General features: G+C 35.5%; 1 protein-coding gene across 4 annotated transcripts in view; it reads right to left on the bottom strand.

Moving 5' to 3' along the window:
• fam184aa (family with sequence similarity 184 member Aa) overlaps positions 1-23,229 on the bottom strand; it is a 67,399-nt gene that overhangs the window by 21,080 nt on the left and 23,090 nt on the right. For all 4 annotated transcript variants that reach the window (XM_056477457.1, XM_056477459.1, XM_056477456.1 and 1 more), the window contains exons 8-11: positions 22,935-23,056; positions 21,103-21,253; positions 8,419-8,631; positions 1,187-1,340 (exon numbers count right to left, since the gene is read on the bottom strand). In XM_056477457.1, coding sequence (XP_056333432.1) covers positions 1,187-1,340; positions 8,419-8,631; positions 21,103-21,253; positions 22,935-23,056 — 640 coding nt within the window. The remainder of the gene's footprint in view (positions 1-1,186; positions 1,341-8,418; positions 8,632-21,102; positions 21,254-22,934; positions 23,057-23,229) is intronic.

Here is a 23,229-nt window from a genome sequence, read left to right as displayed (position 1 = left end):
ACAAACTCCCAAGGACACGTCGGGTAAAAACAGTGTACTTTATAATGTTATTCGCATCATACTGGCTACGTATACCCTAATAATAAAATTAAAACATGATATAAGGAACTGTCTATTTTCATTTTGATAATAACATAACAGGCACTAAAAATCTCGAGGCATCGTGTAGCTACATGTTTATATGACCGTCATCTTCACTGTATGAATATTTATAACAAAAAGGAGCCTATAACATTACTGCCTCCTTTCATTTTCATTAAAAAATATGAAACATACCCTGTCTTTTTTGAATATCAGTTTTAATAATCAATAATGGCCATTTTAAAAGTATAACGTACAATAAGTTTATACATTAAAGGAATTAAAGGCAAGAAATCAGTCAATATGCAGAATCAGTGTACGTGGTTACATAAATGAATATAGCCTGGAACTTATCTTTGAGCTTAGTCAAAACACGTTACCTTAAGAGCAAGTAATAGATTCAAAAGACTATTAGATATACACAAGATGAATTAAATATAACGTTTAACAATTATAGTGAGATGAAATCCAGCAGAAGATCCTTGATGAACTGTCCAACGTGCGCTGCTCTCACCCGGGGAGGTGAGCTCAAAGTACCCGCTGACTGCCTGGAGCTCAGACATGCGCATACGCTGCAGATTTTCGTTTTTAGTGGTGTAGTGTGGACTGAGATCTGTTCAGAAACGCCATTTTAAAACTTGTTAGTGTAAACAGGGCCTGAGTATGGATGGACGGCCTAAACAGAGAGAAAAAGATGTGTTTTTAAACAGAAGCGTATTAGTGTGGACATGACCTCAAACAGGTTTGGACCAAGTGGAGAATGAGTACATGATGATAGAATTTACATTTCTTTGGGTGTAAACTATACCTTTAAGATCCTACTAAGCGCCTAATTAGAGTCGTAACAGCTCTAGGGTAGTGACCAAAAGGTTGTAGGTTCAAATTCCTGCAACGAGTGATCCATGAACTATTATCATCAAACCCTTCAGCAAAAAAAGATCTCCTCTGTAATAAGTGCTCGGTGAGTCGCTTTGGGATAAAAGCGGCTGTGAAAATGACTGTTTACTTTCGTGATAACAGTGCATATGAATACACTACAAGACTTTAATGACCACATAAAGGCTGTAATCTCGTAGGCCGGAGTTAATGTGAGCGAATGACTCACCCAGCATGGCTTTGCCTTCATCTTCCAGCTCAAAGCGCAGTGTCTGCAGCTCTTGGTCCGACTGCTGCTGGAGGATATCCAGAGTCTGTCTGTGGGCTTCTCTCAAAGCGTGCAACTCTTCCCTCTGTTCCTGTTTCAGACGATCCTCCAGCTCCTACATGCACACGCACAGAAAGAAAATAAAGAAATCCACATACACAATCACATGCATAAAACAAAAGAGCGTATTTGCATCTGAATAGAGCAGGATGCGGTGGGAACAAAAGGTGTCATTGAGAAAAGTAGACTCACATTTATTTAAGGAAATAACAGAGCTTGCGAAGCAGTGAAATAACCAGTGTTTGAGTTTTAGTTAAGAAAAGGTGTTTCAAATGGTGTTTTGCTACTGTCATCACACCAAGAGCACATTTTATTGTGAATATTAGAAAAAAGATATAATATATACATACAGTGGGGGAAATTAGTATTGAAAAGGTCATAATTTTTCTCAGAAAACATATTTCCAAAGGTGTCGTTGACTTAAAATTTTCACCAGATGTTGATAACAACCAAAGAAATCCACAAATGCAAAGAAAACAAACTAATTAGTTTACAAATGAAGTTATGTGTGATAAAAATGAAACGACACAGGGAAAAGGTAATGAACACATGAAGAAAGGAAGGTGTAGAAAGGCAGTGAAAGCCCAGACAGCAGCTGAAATCTCTCAGTAGTTATTCAGCAAACCTCTGCCCTTCCTCATTGTAGATGAATGCTGCTTCAGTCCAACATCTACATTATCAGGATGATGAAGATGAAACCGGGGTGCACATTTCAGCAAAACAATGATCCAAAACACAGCCAAGGAAACTCCCAAATGTTTTCAGAGAAAGAAAATCAAGCTGTAGAATGGCCCAGCCAATCACCCGACTTGAATCCAATAGAAAATACCAATTAAAGATCAGATTTGATAGACGAGTCCCACAGAACCATCAAGATTTTTACACTCTGTTGAAGTCTGTGAAAAACTCACACCTGAGCAGTTCATGTGATTTCATTCTCCATATGGGAGGCATCTTTAAGCTGCCATCCCCAAAGAAGCCTTTTATATAAAGTATTAAATACGTTTCAGTAGTTCAGCACTTCCTCCTTGTGTCATTCCATTGCACATAACTCATTTTTCAAATTTTTTGTTTTGTTTTATTTTTATGTTTGTATTGTTTGAGGGTTTTAACCAAAATCTAGTTCATGTCAACAGCTCCTTTGGAAATATTATTCCCAGGAAAAAACACGTTCAATACTTATATCCCCGCTGTACATGCGTGATTCTAGAATTGCAGGTACATTCGCATCTCTAAGATAAACCTTCAATTATGTTTCAAACACTTTTTCAAATTAAATAATTTTGAATTCAATAAAATAAAATGATAAAATAAATCGTCTTTCATTCAAAAATCAATCAATTATGAATCATAATCGAGTTTTCTCTAAAACATGATGTTTATTTGTGTATATAGGGACATTTTGTCTTTAAAATATTAATACTTATTTTTGGCTGTTTCTGAATCGTACATTCAGCTTTAATTATCATGAATTAATTAAGTATAATGTTCATCCTTTTTGGGTGTTTATTCTGCTAATGCCGAGTTCAGAGTGCACGACTTTCAAAGTAGTGGCGTCACAGATGTTTTCACACTGTATGACCATCTGGGGTAGCGTTCTGTTGGTGCTGTGTTTACACTACAAGATGGATCGATAACAGGGGGTTTTCATTGCATGACTTTAGAATAGGAAGAATTGGCAACAACTTTGTCTCGGTCTGCAAACTGCGTCTCACAACCAAACACACACGAATAGTGACATGAAAACAAAGTGAGGTCATGTAGTATATCTTTTGTTATTAACTATATAATGAGAAAGAAGCCTTTAGTGGGGTAGAAAATTTACTTATTTTGCTCTCCTGGCCTTTGAAGGGAATTAGCCATTTCTCTTCAACTTTCGTGTCATCTTCAAGACGTCACGTCAAATAGGCACAGGAGTTCCTACCAAATTTACACTTGTTTTTCCTCCATTTCTTGGGTCCAAATAGACCAAAAGAAAGCCCTATTAACTTCTCCCCCAACCTGCCGCCGGCCTGCAGATACCCATTCAAGTGGATGCTGCTCTCTTGTTGGCTGTAGGTAATCGCCGATGTTATTTTCAATAAGAACACATTTCGAACGGCATGATTTGAATCGCAGACAGCTCCAGATATTTAGCATGACAAATATCTCACGGGTGTCAGTGACTCATCAGCGATTCTCTCAGATCGCGTCTTCGATAGCTCACACTGTGTGATTGTCACTCACGTGAACGAGCACTGATTTGCCTATGACTTTACGCATTTGTCTAAGATTTCTCAAAACCAGTCAGCGAGTCAAAATCTGGGCTAAAATCATGCAGTCTGAACTCAGCATAAGTTGAATAAACATTTGCTTGAAACCTCTACTCTGTATTATTTGTATTATTCTGTATTATTACTATTTTCTGTTCAACTATTGGTTACATTGGTTAGAAATATGTAAAGCTATTATAGAAAAAGCATGTGACTTGTTTCAAGTGATGTCACTTTCTCTGGTGGGAAACTCTAGAAGGCATTGAGGCATCTCACTATTCTTCTCTCATTAATTTGTACAAAACATATATGATAAACTAATAGTAGATTAATTATGTCACCTATGCTATTCTGATATTTCAGTGAATTTCTCATGAACTTAAAAAAACAACAACAACAATTTGATGAAAATGCATTAAATTCTGTTTTAGAAACTGAAACCATGTGGTTTGAGGTTAGCATCTTGAGCTAAAGCACAAAAATGGTGGAACATGTCAACTCTGTTATTGTCAACTCTGTTAATGGTTTAAAAAGCTTAACAGTGGGTTAAATAACAAATAACACAATAAAATGCTCCAATTTAAGCAGTTTTTAAATACTTTATATTAATAATAGAGTCAGATTATTGTAAATTACACATTTGTTGTACTGTATATCATTCTAGTTCATACACACACACAAAAACACAATCATTCAAACCCTAAATATTGTAGCCAATATACAGTATAACCAGTATAGATACATATTTATACTATCCAGTATAGATTATATTTTAGGAAGGGAATCATCACATTAGCATTAGCGCCGCCTTCACATCAAACAGCTGCGTTAAGCCACTTTCGGCGGAATTAACCAAAGAAATGTGGGAAGAAGAAAAGGAATTAAGAGGATTTTCAAAACAGCAGGTTAGTAAGTAATTAGACGATGGTGTACAGTATCACCTAATTACGAAATCATCCTGTTTCAGTGTCAACACTCCGCCATTTTATGAATCATTTATCCATGCCATCCCACATCTGGGAGGAATGAGAGGACATTTACACAGTCCACCCACAAAGGCACTCCAACATGCAGCGCCAACAACCACATTCAAGGGCTGACATAAGAGAACGGAGATGAAAGCGACTATTAATGTATTTTTCATTACTTGGTAATCCGAAATGTGGCCAAATCAGCTTAAAGAAGCTTCTTTCTTGGCCGCAGCACCAGGGAGGCTGCATGAGCGAGAAAAGCCTTTTAGACTGAGCATGGTCTGTCTTCTTCTGTCTGGGCTTGCGATCTTAAAATATTCTTAGTCCTGAAATGAAACAGCTGCAGTTTCCTGGAGGAGAATTGTGTTTTTTTTCATTCATGCAAAATGTGTTTTAGGAGTAGATGACAGACAAGGGAGGACAAAAGAAGGGTAATTTACCATATGGATGTCATGCACAGTGGAGATTCTCAGTGTGAGGTGATAATGCAGGGGTGACAAATCCAGAGAGTAAAGCAAACAGACATGAACTATGAAGGGGGAAGAGGAGACAATGAAGGTGATCGTCAGTACAGGACGACAAATCATGCAAACAACAGTTCAAAAGTTTGAGCTCAGTAAGATTTTAGATGCATTAAAATGATCCATTATATATATATATATGAGCAATTCCAACGTTATGGATGTGACATTTGCAGTAAAATCTCAAAACATAAATTCATAGAGAAAGCATATGGTAACATTATATTGAAACATCTGTTTATATTTTCCAAAACCACTAACCACAGAGTTATAGGAGCAGAAAAATATCAATCTGTAAATTAAAATCAATCTATTTTTTAGATTTTAAATGAGAAAATTAAACATGCGTTATGGATGTGACAAAACAAATTCAGGGAGTTTACAGTATACAAATACTTTGTTGAAATTCTCTGAATTAAAATGGCACAACCCAAAAGAAACAATGATTTTTATTTGACATGTGTTGCATTTATGAGTAAAAAGCTTCGTCATGGATGTGACATGTCTCAGTTATGGATGTGACGGATGTGAAATTGGCATTTGTGTGATTTTGGTAAATCAATTATAATTGTTTGAAAACATTAACAGAGACATATTTGAGTATTTTTAAAGCACTGTTAAATACTTGCTTGCACAATATATATATATATATATATATATATATATATATGTGTATATGTATATGTGGGTGTCAAATAATCTTCATCATGTTTTAGAATAGTACAAAATATTTTTAGTTCAAAAATGTGTACATTATAGAATGATTACTGTAAGATCATGTGACACTGAAGACTAGAGTAATGATTCTGACAAATTCAGCTCTGCATCATTTTAATAAATAAACATTTCTATTAAATTAGAAAACTGTTATTATTAAATAGTAATTCGCTCATTTTTCTTTGGCTTAGTCACTGATTATCAGGTGTCACCACAGTGCAATGAACTGCCAACAATTCCAGCTTATGTTTTATGCAGCGGCTGCCCTTCCAGCCGCAACCCAGCACTAGGAAACACCCATACACACTCATTCAACACACACTCATACACTACGGTCAATTTAGTTTATTCAATTCACCTATAGCGCATGTTTTTTGGACTGTGGGGAAACCAGAGCACCCGGATGAAACCCACGCGAACACGGGGAGAACATGCAAATGCAAATACAGAAATACAGAATTACAGAATTGGCCCAACCGGGACTCGAATCAGTGACCTTCTTGCTGTGAGGTGACACTGCTAACCACTGAGCCACTGTGCCGTCATTTAAATAGTAATATTGTTTCATAATCCTAATGTTTTACAGTATTTTCAGTAAATAAATGCAGCCATGGTGAGTATATAAGGCTTCTTGCAAAACCTACTGGCCTCAAACTTTCATTTCATTTACTTTTCAAATAATCTTTCAAGGAGCGGTTCTAGACACTTTTTACGACCCCAAAAACAATCCAAACTAAACTATTCAAAAACATTATTGGAAAGAATGTCGATAAGAAAACCTGTAAACCAAGTTTTATTTTATTTATTTATTTTTTTGCTATTCTGGTTGTGCATGGTAATTTAGGTGTGATTGTTCTTCTGCTGGAGGTGGAAGATGATGTGATGTGAAATTCACCCAAATAAACATCTTTCCTAGGTTATTAGTGTCTTAAAACTTTTATAAATGACAAAAAAAAAAAACGATTGAATAGTCGCAGAAGTACTGAGATAACAGTTTATAGCTTAGATATAAACACTGATGTTTATGCTTCAAAATAGGGCTGGGTGATAAAGGAAAAAAAATTGTGGTATAATTTTACATATCCTCTGGTATCAATAACTACTGAATATTATTTAACAATCCATTTATAAATGAAATCCAGTAAAAAAATAACCACTTTATTTTAATTTACCAACATTACTAAGACCAACATTACTAAGACCAACATTACTCAGAATGTTACTAACATTACTAAGTTTTACTAGATAAAAACCAAAAATGTACATAAAAATATCTTGTCTCTTATATCTTATAATAAAATAAACAAGTGTTAAAGAGACTCTTAAATGTAATAAATAAAATGCTACAAAGTGTGTGCAATGGTAGAGTGTGAACGCTGAACAATCAAAGCAAACTTTGAAGTAGATCAACAAGCTGTAAGACATCAATAATAACGATACACAGTAAACCTCAAACTCTGTAAACAAAACAAATTATGATCATCAAGTAGAGGAACCAACGTTCATCGTTCTTCACATATATATTGCAACATTACAAGTTGGTTGACTCTCTCTGGTTTTTTTGCTGGTTTTAAAGTACATGTGACTACATTTCCCCCTATGCTGTATGTTTACAATCTCCTCACTGCTGCCAGGCAGTGTGCTTATTTTAACGTGTGTTATGCTGACCTGAGCTGGAAATGGCGCAACCCAACCCAAGAGCAATGCAGCGTGGCTGCGTGAGCTTATTGGCTGTTTGCTTGTCACTCGTAGCATGCTCATTCATAGAAACATCTGATAGGATGTTGACACTCAGGCAAGTTGCGCACTCAGCCAGTTGCATTTTAATAAACTATTGTGCTTGATACAGAACGTAACATCGTTATTGACAATGGTGCATCGTCAATAAATACTGATATTGTTTTATGGCCCAGCACTACTGGCAATACGAGCAAATTGACGCTCCACATGAAGCTTGTCGTAATTATGTTTTAACCAATAGGTGGCGACAACTAACCATCAAACATGTATGTCACTGAATAATTCTTCAAAAAGGAACCATCTAATACGTTAATTAAGTTTTCATTATGTTTTTTAGAGCGAGTTATTGAATTATTAACTGAAAATGGGATTTAAAGAAGTGTCATCTTTCATGCCTTTGGAAAAAAATGCATTTAGTTTGAAAAAGCGTCAAGATTTATTTGTCAAACACAGGGGCAGCTTTATTTCTTACTTGGGTATAACAGGACAGAATGCTTAAATATCACCTTCAATGTTTTTTTTTTTGTTTGTTTGTTTGTTTGTTTAATTTTATTCATGGTTTACTTGTGGCACTATGGGGCATGTATAGGAAAGTGTAATTGGTGACCATAGATCTACTGTACTTTGTTTGTATGTTGTATTTAACAATTGATTTCTGAAATCTAATAAACAATGTACAAAAACAAGATTTAAATAAATAAACAATGTATTTGTATTTTTGTTTACAAGATTATTACATTTATACGTTTAGCATTACCAACAACATGAGCGAGGATGAAATCCTAGAACCGCCCCTGAACTTTAGTATAGATTGTGAACACTGTCAAGTGAACAAGTATGCTGAAAAGTGTCAAAAGTATTCAATCTGCCCCTGACTGTACCTCCAGGCGCTCATGTGATTGTGTGTGGGTCTGTATGTAATGCGCAGGTACCGAGAGCTCCATCTGCTGTGCGTCCTCCATGTCCTGCATGGCACAGCAGTGTGCATCCTGCAGACGGTGCTCTCTGTGCTGCTGCTCCAGCGCCACCTCCTGCAGCTGCTGCGCCAGGTGTTCGCGCTCCTGACTGAACTGCGCCTGTAGCTGCTGCAGCGCGCTCTTCGATTGCGACATCTGCAGCTCCAGACTCTGTTTCAGCAGCGAGATCTGACAACACACAGACACAGTAGTTTCGTTTTTGCCCACATCCGATAAGACAATATTCAATATCTATTTTGCTTGTATGCTGTGCTATAGTTTCTGACCATTAAGGCTATGGCAATTTTTTTTTTGGTGAATTCTAAAAGTTTTGCATACAAAGCTCTGATTACAAAGAGAAATGAGAAAACTGGCACTATGACTTCATGTCATTTGTGTTTTTTACTTTCGTTTAACTAGTTTAAAGGGCACCTGTGAAGAAAATCATCTTTTGTAAGCCGTTTGGACAGAACTGTGTGTAGGCATAGTGTGTCCACAGTCATATTGGAGTGATATAAAGGCAGTAAGGCTCTTTTTTTTATTTCCTGATGTTAAAATAGTATCCAAATCCCTCCCATTTTGAGGCCCACCGCAATGTGACATAGGAATGAGGTTTCCCGACCCACGGAATTGATTGACAGCCACGTATTAACATGTCTCTGTAGTGACTCATATAATCATATTAACAAGACAGGACGTGTGCAAAGCAACTGGGATTAAAAGATCTGTTCAGCTCTCTGTGATCATCATCCATCATCAGATGTTATCAAGAATGAGTTTTACAAGTTTAAAACGTTTTTAAAACAAAGCATGTTTGTAATGGATTACAGCGATTTTACCATCTTTATCGCCACAGCCGCGTGTCAGTACAATTATAAAAGAAGACGCTTCAATCCTGGTTTATGGATGTTAAATCAGGTTTATTTTGTACATTAACATAACGGATGTCCATACAGCAGTGGATATTAATGTGTATCCTGTCACATTTGCCGTGCAAAAACAGTGCAAAGTTAAATGCACGCGTTGTGTGCACAGCGATGTGTGTGTGGGTCCGCTATGTATGTGCATGAACTTTGTAATGACATTGTGTGTGACTCATCTCAGAAAGGCTTGAATTAACTCCACAACAAATACATCAAATAATCATTGGGAAACTTCTTACTGTAGTATTTCTCACAAACTTTACGTGAGATCTGCTTCCTTTATGTCTGTCACTGCACAATAAACTGAAATTAAATCGAAATCATGATCTGCAATTTTTCATGCACATCTTGTCAGGGAAGTACAGTTCAATGATCTATAGTAAAACTCAGCTGAAGAGAAAAGACCCAGAGCAGAATAGTTTTTTCCTTAAAACTTGTAAAATAATGTGTCAATAAGCAAAATTATTTTTCTTACCCCATTGGCAGATTATTTTGATTGTTTTACAAAAATAAAATCATCTAATTTTGGCATATTAGTTCATAAAACAAGACAATATAGTTTGCATGTCTAGAAAATGCTTCTTGATTTAAGAATTTTTTGAAATTTGGACTAGAAACATGACAAAAATCTAAGTAAAAAAGCTTTTTTGCACTGTACAGGTTTAAAGTGAAAACGTTATTAAATATGGCACTTTCACTTTACTTTCTGGCTTGAACGACTGGGGGGAAATGAATTTAATTAACTTGAAATCATCTCACTTTCCATCTTCAAAACATTGGATAAACTAACTTATTTCCTACTACACCCCTAAAAAATACTGTTCAGTGTCCGAGGATCACCAAGGACTTTTGAAAAACAAATAGAACCTTTTCTAGTGTATCTACCTTCGGTTTCTAAGTTGCATGCTTAAAGTTGTTCATGATTGTACTATATGATTTGTTTAGCAAATATTTGAAAAGAAAACTAGGGCAGCACGGTGGCTCAGTGGGTAGCACTGTTGCCTCACAGCAAGAAGGTTTGAGTCCCGATTGGGCCAGTTGGCGTTTCTGTGTGGAGTTTGCAAGTTCTCCTTGTGTTCGCGTGGGTTTCCTCTGTGTGCTCCGGTTTCCCCCACAGTATAAAGACAAGCACTATAAGTGATTTGGAGGAACTAAATTGGACATAGTGTATGAATGTGAGTGTGAATCTGAGAATGTAAGGGTGTTTCCTGGTACTGGGTTGCGGCTGGAAGGGCATACGCTGTGTAAAACATATGCCTGAATAGTTGGCGTTTCATTCAGCTGTGGCGACCCCTGATAACTAAGCTGAACGAAACAAAAAAAAAACTGGAAAAATATATAGCATTTTCACATGCTTTCATATGTAGCAGTAACAGTCATTAAGCACTGAAAGCAATGCAAACAGCTATCAAATCACAGAATGATTTCAGAATCATACTGATTAAAGTGTCTGCAATTTTGCACACATTCTTGTCAGTGAACTATGGCTCTGTGTAATAAATGCTGCTCCATCTGAAAGCAGGTGCTGGAGATTTACTGTTGATTACAGAATTGGCTTTACTGACAAAATGCGCATGACTAATAATGCAGCCCTACCGCTGATGCACTATACGAGCAAAGAAGTAAGTAACTGTAGGCTCATAATCAACACATCATCTTTTTGGCAAGGCATATTGGCATACATTTTCACATCGAGCCTAAGCGGATGTTTACATTTATGAGCTGATTTATTGAACATTCTGATGACATTGTGCACAGTTCAACCAGCACTCATCTGAAGGCTGAACCCTCAGAGAGATAGAAATTATGCATGACGTAAATGAACCGGTGAAGCAGAGGCAGACAACAGGCTGTAAACTATACAAAAGTAGCTGATATTTTAGAGGCAATTGAAAAAAAATGAAGCATTTGGGATTTGGATTCAAAGTCAATGTCACAGCAAGAACAAGAACACTGACTTGAAATAATTTACTGTTGCATCAGTCAGTACGGGACATGAGTCATTATGCTGAGAATGAAAAATTACAATGCCAGGAGCAATCAGTAATATAATCCTTTCAGAAATGGTCATGTATTACAAATGAGATATGACATCAGATGAATGCAACATGCTATTAAAACAATTTTGGCTGATGCAGGGACATTATATTTCAATTATATACAGAGCTCAACGTAAATGAGTGCACCCTCTTATTTAAAAAACGAATATTTTATCCATTTTTAGTGAATATAGACAATACATTTTGGTGCATTTAAACAAAACCGTTTTGTTAATCTCTTATATTAATTAAAATAAGAGTTTGGTCAGAATATCGTTTGGAATGGAAAGATAAAAGACTACTATAATAGATTTTGCTATATTATATTAATTTGGGTGTACTATTTTTGGACCGTGATCTTAGGTTGTTTTGTTAAAATAGCTCTGGTTTTGGCTTTGTTACTGACTTATCCAACCCAGGCTCATTCTGAAAACGTACCGCTATATACATTTCTGGAGAAAGCAAAATACGCCCCAGAAGCTAAGCTTTTTTGCAGTTTTTGTTTTCACAAATCCACCAGAGTCGGCTGTGTAGGCTTTTTCAGATCTCAAATTTCTCTCGCAAGTGCAATTTGAGCCTGCTGTTCTCACGTAAATCCACTAGAGGCCGCTGTCTACTGACAGAATGACTGTTTGACTGACCAATCCCCCACCTCCCCCCGCCCTCTTCCCTAAAGAATCCAGAATCCACTTTTGCTATTTTAAGGACGGAAAAATCCGCTTTGTGTTGTGGCGCATGGTCTAACAGGGTTGAGCTTATTCTCTTAATGAGTTATTGGTGTGTTCTGAGAATAAACCAATCAGAGTCTCATCTCCCATTCTCTTTAAGAGTGCTATTTACATGGCGGACTTTGTAAGTGGAAAAACTGAGCACTTCACTGAAGAAGTCATGAAAGTAGGGGTTTTTATATTTATGTAGAAAATAAAAATTTTTGTAATATTTTATTCCTTTTATTCTTTTTCATTTGTAAAGATATTTGCGTATTGCTGTACATCCTGTGTGTATTAAGCAATGTTTAAGCGAGGCACACAACTAACGTGCTTTGTGCTGGACTTTAGACCTGCTCTCAGCTGGTCTATTGTGCAGTCTATTTTAGTTCCTCAAAATAGCAGCGCGCCAGCAATGCGCCTTAACACACCTCCTTTTTTTGACCAGAACGCTTATGGGCGCACATATAAGCGCATTTGCTATATAAACAGCTTGGCGCAAAACGTCAAACGGACACTTGTGTTGAGCTGAAACTAGCAAATAACATTTGCATCGCACCTTGAGCCGCATTGTGCCGGGTGTATGATAGGGCCCATAAAGTTGAACATTACTAAATTTAATTTTGTTTGTTTAAATTCAACAAATATAAATTGTTTGCAACAATTTTGCAGAAATTATTTTTTCAGTGTATATACACAAATATATCATTATAAATCATCCTATAGAAAATGTAAATTTAAAAGAAAGATCTGTGAGTGGTGCACTCATTTAAGCTATAAACACTGCACTGTTTAAGCTATAAACATAATAAACAAACAAACAAAGTACAAAATAAACTAATAATATCTAAAATGTAGTAAATAATGAATCAATCATTAAAAATACATAAAATTAAATGAATTAATAAATACAAACGACAAGAACACACAAATTTTTAAAACTGAAAGTAAAAAATAAATACTAATTCTAAAAACTATAAACAATTCTGCAGCTATATTATTATAGTAATACTAAAACCAAAACTTGAAATCTTATTTGAAATAAACTAAATTGAATATAGTATCTAAAATACTGCATATACAGTATACATTACCAAATATCTTTATGATTTTTATGCTTGTTAAATATATACGAATATATTTGCAGTGCAGTGTTCCCTGAATTACATCAGAGGAGAGTATAAGATGAGCAATCTAATCTAAATGTCTACTAAAGGAATCTCAATCTTGATAAATTCAAACAAATAAAAATGAGACAAAGAGGCCTAAGACAAAGAAACGATAAAGACAGTCTTTTGTTAATCTCCCAGACAGAGAATAAACAGGAGATTGTGAGCGCATCTCCACATGCACCAAATGGAAGGCTGAAAATAGACACTGAGGCAATAAAAATGAGAGTTTGAATCCTCAGTGCCTGGAATACTCTGCATTTCAGTTCACACACAGACTGATCTCAACACACTGGCGAGGGACTTAAAAGACACAGGATTGTCTGAGATTGAAGAAGCACAATGAAGCAAACTGTAACATCCCTACAGAGCGTCTGTTTTTATGGACCATGAAGGCAACAGTCCTGTATTTTTAAAGATTTATTTCTTCGGGATGCCTCTGTGCAAATAAGGCCAATTACAAAGCCTAAATGACAACAATTTTACAGCTCACTTTTTATTTAAATAGTAACAATAAAAATAGAAACAACTTAAGTTAAGGCTGTCGAGGCTGATTATAATAAAAAATTATGAATAAATAAATGAATGAATGTATGTGCTATATACACTTAATAAACACAATTATGTTGCACATTTATTATGGCCTCGTGTATATAAATAAATGTTATTAAATTCATTTATCAGATTTATCATAATTAAATGATCCCCAAAGACATTTACAAGACATGCATATATTAGAGAATCAAATAAACGTTACAAAAAGCTATTTAGATGTCAAGTAAGTGCATGTCATTTAATTAATTATTCAGATCAATCATAAATGAAATTTTCACAACAATACCACAGTATAGCCAACCGTGTGCTGTGTTTGTTTTTATAATTTTTCTGATGATTGATACAATAACCTAAACTGCAGCATGGTTCACCGGCCATTTGTTTTTAATATAAGGATAAGTAAAGACTACTAATGTATGGGACTTTGTCAGAAACTATTACTCAGTTTATATGAACCAGTTTCTTCTTCCTCCAGATCCTGTAAGTGTTTCTCCATCCTACAGAACATGTAAGTGTGATTAAAATAGTTGCCTCATTTTCTGTAGTTTGCAAAATATGAATTTAATTGTGTGTTGTAACTTGTAATCGTTCCGTGCGGCTTATTATCATGTATCTATTATAGATCAGTGTTGGAAATGTATCTCTCGGGTTAAGAATAAATGCATATAATAAGACAATGAAAGTGTTTCTTGACCTTGCATGCATATCAGCCTGTTGTTTAAGACCCCCAAAACCAAAATATGACCCTTTAAAATGTATAATATGGGCTCTTCTTTTCATTATTTTGTAATTTATAGTTATTTTGTTAAAATACGTTTGGTTTTAGCTTTGGTACGGACTTACCTAATGTATATACACAAATATAATTATTTATTTATTATACAATTATTCAAATAAATTATAAATGAATCAAATTAATTAATTGTTTTTTAGGAAAATGTAGAAATAAAAAAGTATAACTAAAAACATCACCTAATGGCGTCATATAGTTGAATAAATGCAATTCATTAATCAAATATCAGTAATCAATTATAAATTGCATGATTAATTGCTAAATGCCCCAAATAAAAACAATAGGACATTATTAATGATGGCATCATTAATGCCCTCAATATTCGCATGTATTTTAGGTCACATTCTACGTCATCTGGATCTGATGAGCAGCCACATCATCATAAACCAAAAAAAAGAGGAAGAGGGAGAGAGAATTGATTCAGAGCAGAGCTCATTAATATTCATGACCATTCCAAATATGGTCAATATTTTCTGATTCTAGGCGTATTTTATGGAGTAATAAAGCATTTAAAACTGTTTCTGGAATTTTTTTAAACTTACCAGAGGTCATACCTGTCAACCCTCCCGTTTTTCCCGGGATTCTCCAATATTTCACAGTTCTGTCACACTATCATCCCGTAAAGATTTCTTCTAGTATTTCTCCCGTATTTTCAATCTTTCTATGAAGGGTGGCAATAATATACGAAAACCATACCGCCGAACAACCAGGTGATGCCTCTTGCTCTTAAATTTGAGTCTGTTCTGTGCTATCTTTTTATTTAGGTATGAAAACACTTTGAAATAAATATAAAAACGGCAGGATTCCCTTCCTTTTCATTACAGGTGCCGTCGCTCCTCCTGTGCGATCCTCAAAACAGTCATATAGCGGTGTGTGACTGTCAGCTGACGCGCTCCATTGTGATAGATAGACGCTGTTTCCCAAAACGGATTCTGTACACACAATTTGAAGCGGAGCGAACGTCTGGGTTTTGGGTGCGTGTTTGAACAGACATCTACAAATAATTAATAATGATAACATCTAAAAATGTCAATCTTGGTGGGTTTATTTTTTTTCAAACATAGCTAATTTTGTCCTAAGTGAGCTCCGAAGGGTTAATATCCCTTATTTTCACATCCCAATGTTGACAGGTATGCCTAAGGTACATACCTACTATATAGATATCAGAGAACAATTTAACTTATTGAATCAATGCAGTATATGCCACCTTTAATATAAATAATTCTACCAAACGATGTTAGGTTACTTCAACAAAACAAAAATGCAACTACTGGCTTATATGGATATAACGTCACTGACAAACTGTACAGATCCCTGAATTTACAGGAGATCAAGGGCAATGACCTGAGGAAGCACTATAAAAATAGACAAACATCAAGAGATGTTGGCAGACGCCTGACACAGCAGCTTCTGGAGGACCTTGACAAGAGCGACAGTGAAGCGAGTCTCTAGAGCGGCAGACAGACAGACTGTCACATTACAGAGTGCCAAACACACACCGCATCATGGGAGATCAGGATTCACACACATTCTGCTCAAGGCAAGACATTTCAGGTGAAAAAATGGGGTAGAATGAATAAAATAGTTATCACCATACATCCCCGGTTGATTGGACACTGAATTTATTTTTTGTTGGATAAAATGAATATGAATATATGCCTCTTTAAAAACCTTGATAATGCAGATATGAATAAAGTTTGGTGTATTCACTGTAAGTGCTGCTGAATTATAGATTTATGGCTCAGTGCGAGAGAAAATAAGTTAGAGAAAACTGGGTTTAAATATATTGTATTTGAAATCCACAGATGCACTTTGATGAAGAGCAATAAAACAAACATTCAAAAAGTGCATTTTGGATATTTTCTTTGCATTAGACTGATTAAACACTTAAAGAGCCCCTATTATACATTAAAAAAGCTCATATTTTGGTTTTGGGGTCACCAACAACAGGCTGACATGCATGTAAGGTCAAAAACACTTACATTGTCTTTAATATGCATTTCTTCTTACATAATTATCTCAACGACTTCCATATGATTTGTTCAGCGATTGATTTATTCTCAAACCCCCTCCTTAACACGATGCTAATCTGCACTGATTGGTTCGATGACCCAGTCTGTTGCGATTGGTCAACTGCATTCAGCACGAGACAGAGAGAATTGCCCACTACGGCTTATCAACAATTTTGTATTCAGAGCACAGAGAGTATGTGTGAACCCAAGCAGGAGTGCATTTAAGCAATTCAGTTTAACACCAGCATATTACTCTACTCTTAACCATGACACAAATGCAGTATTAATCCACACAGTGGCAATTATTTTGAAACCTGACCACCGCACGTGTGCAGGAACAGCTGACGGTGGCCGTAGCTACGACAAACGGCAGAGGACCGCGACCTTACAAGCGCATTTCAATCCATAAACAAAGCGTCACATGTCACGTTTTCAACGTGATTTTAGATACGATGTAAGAATACAAAGAGTTAACCAGATACAGCAAAGTAGCAAAACACAAATAAATACACATTTTGCGAGCTAGAGAAAACAAGGAGGCAACCATTTTAATCGCACTTAAATTACTTACACTTGTGAAATGGAGGAAGAAACTGGTACATGATCTTAAGTTCCTGTCAAGCTCTGACAAAGCCCCTTACATCAATAGTCTTTTCTGATCCTTCCTTTAACAAACGACTGACGAATCCCCGTTGTAAGTGGGTATATTCCTGAAGCACTCGTCAGAAAAATGTCAGGAATAAAGCACAAGGCTGGGCTATAATGCTGAAGTATTTTTGCAAAAATAAACCTCAACCTCTGACTCTTCACAGCCTCATCTTTGGTTAGGAATTTCCCTCACACTCCAGAGCACAGCGTCTTTGTGACATGATTCAACTGGCATCTGCTACAGTGTTTGTCTTCTTCTTTTTCTTTCTACAGTGTTTGTGGTTAAATTTTCGTGGATCTGTGCGTGCAACAAATGGGCGGGGCTTGAGTTCCGTATTGACGTCACACCGACACGGCTAAAGATTTGTTAGCACAGCGATTCATTTGAACCACTCTAAGTCGACACTTTCAAAGACAAATCAATAGTTTTAAACACTGAGCACTTTCAGATTTAAGCTGGTTGATTTCGCTTCACATATAGAGCTGTGTTACACACTGCATGGAAGGTCAATTTCAAAAACCCATAATAGGGGCTCTTTAATGAAAATGCCAAAAAGCTCAAATGTTCTTGTCTGCATTGGTTAACCTTACAGTTGGCATGAAACAGAAGCTAAGAATCTCTTTTTTTTCCCCTCTATCCTGATGTACAAACGATTGAAACAGTTTCTGAAATAAGAAAAAAATGGTGCTTGATTTTGTCCTCTGGGAAGCAGATGGATCATAGGAAGATGGGCAGTACAGACAAGTTTGCACTGTCCACCACAATCACCGTCAGAATGTTTTCAGATGCCCTATGATAACAAGAACAAGGAGCTGTTTTTTTACAGACAAAATCATATCCTAATTATTCGAAAGAAATGAGACCTGCACTGATAGCCCCACCCTAAATGATCGATAGCCCCGCCCTTAAGGCACTCCATGCGACGTGGAAGGAAAGGTAATGGTTTTTTATTAAAGATTATGAGGGCAACTGAATTTCTATCAAACAATGAAGTGCACAGATACATCGTTTATACATTAATTAATTTTTTCTTCGGCTTAGTCTCTTTATTCATCAGTGGTCGCCACAGCGGAATGAACGCCAACTTATCCAGCATATGTTTTACACAGCAGATGCCCTTCCAGCTGCAACCCAGTACTTGGAATCATCCATACACACTCATCCACACACCTACACTACAGCTAATTTAGTTTACCATCGTTTATAACAAGCAAAATATGAGACAAATACAAAGAGAAAATTTTTGTTTCATGTCGACTTTAAAGAAGACATATTTACATTTACATTTAGTCATTTATTAGATGCGTTTGCCTAAAGCAACTTACAAAAAAGGCATTAACTGTTAGCCAGCGCTCACTTTTGGGGATTTACACCTACCTAACTTTAAACAGTAACAGTTCTTAACCCCAGTGAGCTACAAACAAAAAGTAGGTATCATTGGAAAGAAGACACTTTGAGTTTAACTATGGTCTATCTGTTGTTCCATATACAAACATAGAAAAACAATGTAATGACCTGGAAAAAGTGACTCATGAGTTTATATTTCAAATTTAATTAAGATAGCATGCAAAATTAGATTTCGGCAAAAAGTTTTCCGAGACTATATCGATGTCCTTCTCTCCCTCACCGTCAGAGGCATTTTCTCAAAAATTACCTTCCCAAACTAAAACAGTAACAGTTGCTGAATTATTTGATCTACATTCACAGTTCATGTATCTTTGGAAAGAAGACACATTGGGCTTTGCGATCCATACATTTTAAAAAGTTATAGATGCTTAAGTGATGTAAAAAAAACATTGCAACGCAAAAAACATTATATTATTTCATAAAACAACATATGAAATTAGTCCAGGAGCAATACAGAGAAGTAATAGGTCAAAAGCCAGAGTATATATTTTGAGTATATGTGTATCTCCTGAGTACATGTTTTAAATTTGATGGCAATATCATTCAAAATGATATTTCTGGAATTATTTTTCCAAGAAAATGTGTTGTGATTTTCTCACTCTCTTTGTTTGATTCAGTATGAAGAGGCAATACAAACAAGAATTGCTGCTTATGCAAGGGAAATGATAGTGTTAAGAGAATTAAGAGCTAGAGCAGGAGATTTTTAGGGTTTTTTTGTTAAGTGCTCAAGTGTTTGTAGAAGAGATGTGTTTTCAGTTGTTTTTTGAATGTTACCAATGAATCAGCAGTCTGCATGGGAATGGGAAGATCACTCCACCAGCGACGAACATTTGTTTAAGTGATATAATCAGATGATGAGTGCATATTCCAACCCAAAAACATGAAAAAGGACAACCCATCAGTGGTGTAAAGTAAGGAATTGTACAATTCAGATGCAAAACCTCTAATTTCCATTTGAATTGTTCTTTTACAATGAGAATGTTTTGTTACGACCTATGTTCAGTTATTTTACTTAAAAGGTAATGAAAAGAATTGTTTTTTTACACTATAAAGGTAAAATTACTGAGCCTCCATACAGGAGTCAAAGAAAAATTTTAATATTAGAAGAAAATATGAAATGGCTTTTAGAGATTTTTGCATCTAAACTCTTCATGTGTACTTTTACCTAAGTAATTTTTTTTTGTGTCGTACAGTTTTTGTACTTTTACTGCACTATTTTCCTTCAACCTGCAGTCACTACTTTATATGTTTATTTTTTCTTATCTATGGTGATTGTGATCAGTTCCGTGATTCCCATCCAATCAAATCACGCATAGAAAAATCCCACCAGACAGACCAACCTCAAGACACGAATGCTTTATAAATGCAGCAAAGATACAGTGTGAAAGCATTAAAAGTGTTAATGAAGATGCAAAATCATTAGACGGAATGACAGAGACTGATATTGTGAACTGAATTTTAAGCTGAAACTTTACAGACACGGATCTGTAGAGATGTATTTTACACCTTGTGAAAAGAGGCATAATATATGCATGTCTCCTTTAAATATCTCTGCAATCTTGGGTAGGATTTACAGGTTTGCGTGGTATTGCAAGACAAGAACAGAAAAGCCTTGACGGCATCAGAATATCAAAGTGAACATCACTTCAGTCTGAGCTAAATGACTGATGAAAGTGGATGACAGTTACTCAAATAAGAATCACAGCTATGGGACTTTGTTCAGACTCAGAAGTCACACAGCTTTAAATTAACATATCCATGAAGACATATGATGGAAAACAGGTACGTCCTTTTGCTCTTTTAAAATGGTAAGCTGATACTGTGTGTACAGTAGATAAAACTCATATTCAAAATGCAAGAAAGATTTAATCTAAGCTCAAACTACGCTGCAAAGACATTTCATTCAGAAATCTTCATAGTATTGGTGTCAGAAACTATAGGGCATTAACATATGATTAATGACATATGCATTTAGACGAATATTGTCCCATGAATAATGTATTTTACTCTGAAGTTAACAGAGGACTTTTAATATATTTAATATAATATATATATTACAGTTTTGTTTGATTGTAAATGATATTGTTTATATGAAAAATTATGATACGAGAAACACAAAAGTGTGAAAATCATTTGCTTTGATTTATATTGTTGGTCTTTTTTCTCCGTGATTTTTGTTTTATTTTAGTGTAAAATACAAAACATTTTTGTTTTTACATTTACTTTTACAAACATTTTAGTAGATTTTTTAATATTTTTCAAAAAACTTTGATAAATTCAGGAGGGCTAATAATTCTGACTTCAACTGTACTTCTTGGACATAAAGAAATACAAAACTGTAGAATAAATGTTAAATATGAACATGAGTATAAATAACAAACACTCCCCTCCATGTCCTCCTCTTACCTGCTCCAGAAGATCCTCCACCTTCCTCTGCCAGCTCTCTCTGGCCGCCATCATCTCCAGGTCTCTCTGCTGGGAAAGTTGTGTCAGCGCCACCTGTTTCTCAGCCTGATGTTCAGCCGTAAGCTCCTCCCGAAGACCCTTTAGCTCAGCCCTGAGACCAAATGTAGAAAGAAAGGACTGACAGGGTGAAACACATACAAGGATGCATTACTTAAACAGTGTTGAAGTGAAAGTGAGATGATAAGATGTTAAGACATTTCAGCTCACTGTATACCATGTGCCATTGTGCAGAATAAACGTTAACCTCTTACTCTTGTAATTAGCATATTTTAATCCAAACTCAGGCCTGCGTAAGAGGATTTGTCACAGGCTTCGATGCAAGACAGACTGCTTTTTTATTGTGGTTTTAGATTTGATTTGCCGTCTGCACCAAACCAAACAATTTATACAGTCACAGGTTATTCAATTTAAGAGAGACCCTCTTAGGTTTAGTTTTGAGATTTTGGGCTTTTCATGAAGTGCGTTTTCAGTGTAATGGAAAGACAACATCCAAAATGCACTTTTAAGTGTTTCTTTTATCATACTTTTTCATCAATATGTGTACTATCAATATATTACAATACATATTTTAAGGCTGTTCACTTTTTTTCTACACAAATCTACTTCAGCAGCACTTGCTGTACATATATCAAACTTCAGCTTCATTCATAAATGTTTTTAAGGTTTACAGAGGGGTTTGTTCAAACATAATTTGCCTGATTGCATACACTTTATTCTTCGCATTTATATTTAATGGCTGTTTAAAATATTTCCTGAATTATAGGAAACTGGCAAAAAAGAAACAAGAATTATGAACCTGACTTTATCCAATGGTTATATTTTTGAGCTAGAAATCTACAGTTGAAGTCAGAATTATTAGCCCCCCCTTTGAATTTTTTTTCTTTATTTAAATATTTCCCAAATGATGTTTAACAGAGCGAGGAATTTTTCACAGTATGTCTGATATTATTTTTTTTCTTCTGGAGAAAATCTTATTTGTTTTATTTCGGCTAGAATAAAATCAGTTTTAAATTTTTTAAAAGCCATTTTCAGGTCAAAATTATTAGCCCCTTTAAGCTATATATTTTTTTGACTGTCTACAGAACAAACCATCGTTATACAATAACTTGCCTAATTACCCTATCCTGCCTAGTTAACCTAATTAACCTAGTTAAGCCTTTAAAAGTCACTTTAAGCTGTATAGAAGTGTCTTGAAAATTATCTAGTCAAATATTATTTACTGTCATCATGACAAAGATAAAATAAATAAGTTATTAGAGATGAGTTATTAAAACTATCATGTTTAGAAATGTGTTGAAGAAGTCTTCTCTCCGTTAAACAGAAATTGGCGGGGGGTGATAAACCGAGAGACAAATAAACAGTAGACAAATATGTACATATTAAATCAAATTGTTCCAGCTAAGTACATTGTATTTTTTTAATATTGAACAATGGTGAAATGGAACTGATTTCTTATCAAGAGTTTTTAGAGATTGTTTATACAAGGATTCAAGTGCCTTGAGAGTAGTAAGACTAGCTTGGGACCAAGTGGTAAAACAATAAGTGATTTAAGAAATATTCATAGAGTGAAAATACATTAGGGTGGCCTCAGACGATATATAACAACGTACAAATCTAAAATATTATCATTAAAATGAAGTGTTATGAAAACTATTTTTTAAAACTCTAATCACCAGCAGTGTCTTTCTGTAATGTACTGTCCACAGACCAGTGTTGCTGTTTTTAGCTGTGCCACATACAGTAATGCGTGACTCAAATGTTTCGTGCATCACCTCAGAGCGTCGGTCCACTTGAGATCCAGCTCCTCTGTGATTTTGTCCATTTTTTGCTTCTCCTCTGTTTTGATAGCGATGGCTCTGGCTTCATGCTGCTGTTTCTGGGTCTCGATCTCCTCCTGTGAGTGGATAATGATTCATCAAAGAACAAGCAATTTCCAGTAGAGCCGATTTACACAAATGGCGTCTTTAGACGAGCAGGCTCTTCCTGCACTTCTCAGACTTCAACACAGAACAAAAGGGGCTGTTTTTTGGGGCGTCTTAAAAATTGAATGAGGCTTAATTTTTCTTT

This window comes from Danio aesculapii, chromosome 17, assembly GCF_903798145.1.
Source record: "Danio aesculapii chromosome 17, fDanAes4.1, whole genome shotgun sequence".
Taxonomy (NCBI): domain Eukaryota; kingdom Metazoa; phylum Chordata; class Actinopteri; order Cypriniformes; family Danionidae; genus Danio; species Danio aesculapii.
The sequence above is the reverse complement of the archived record's forward strand: the minus strand, read 5'-3'. Positions and strand labels throughout refer to the sequence as shown.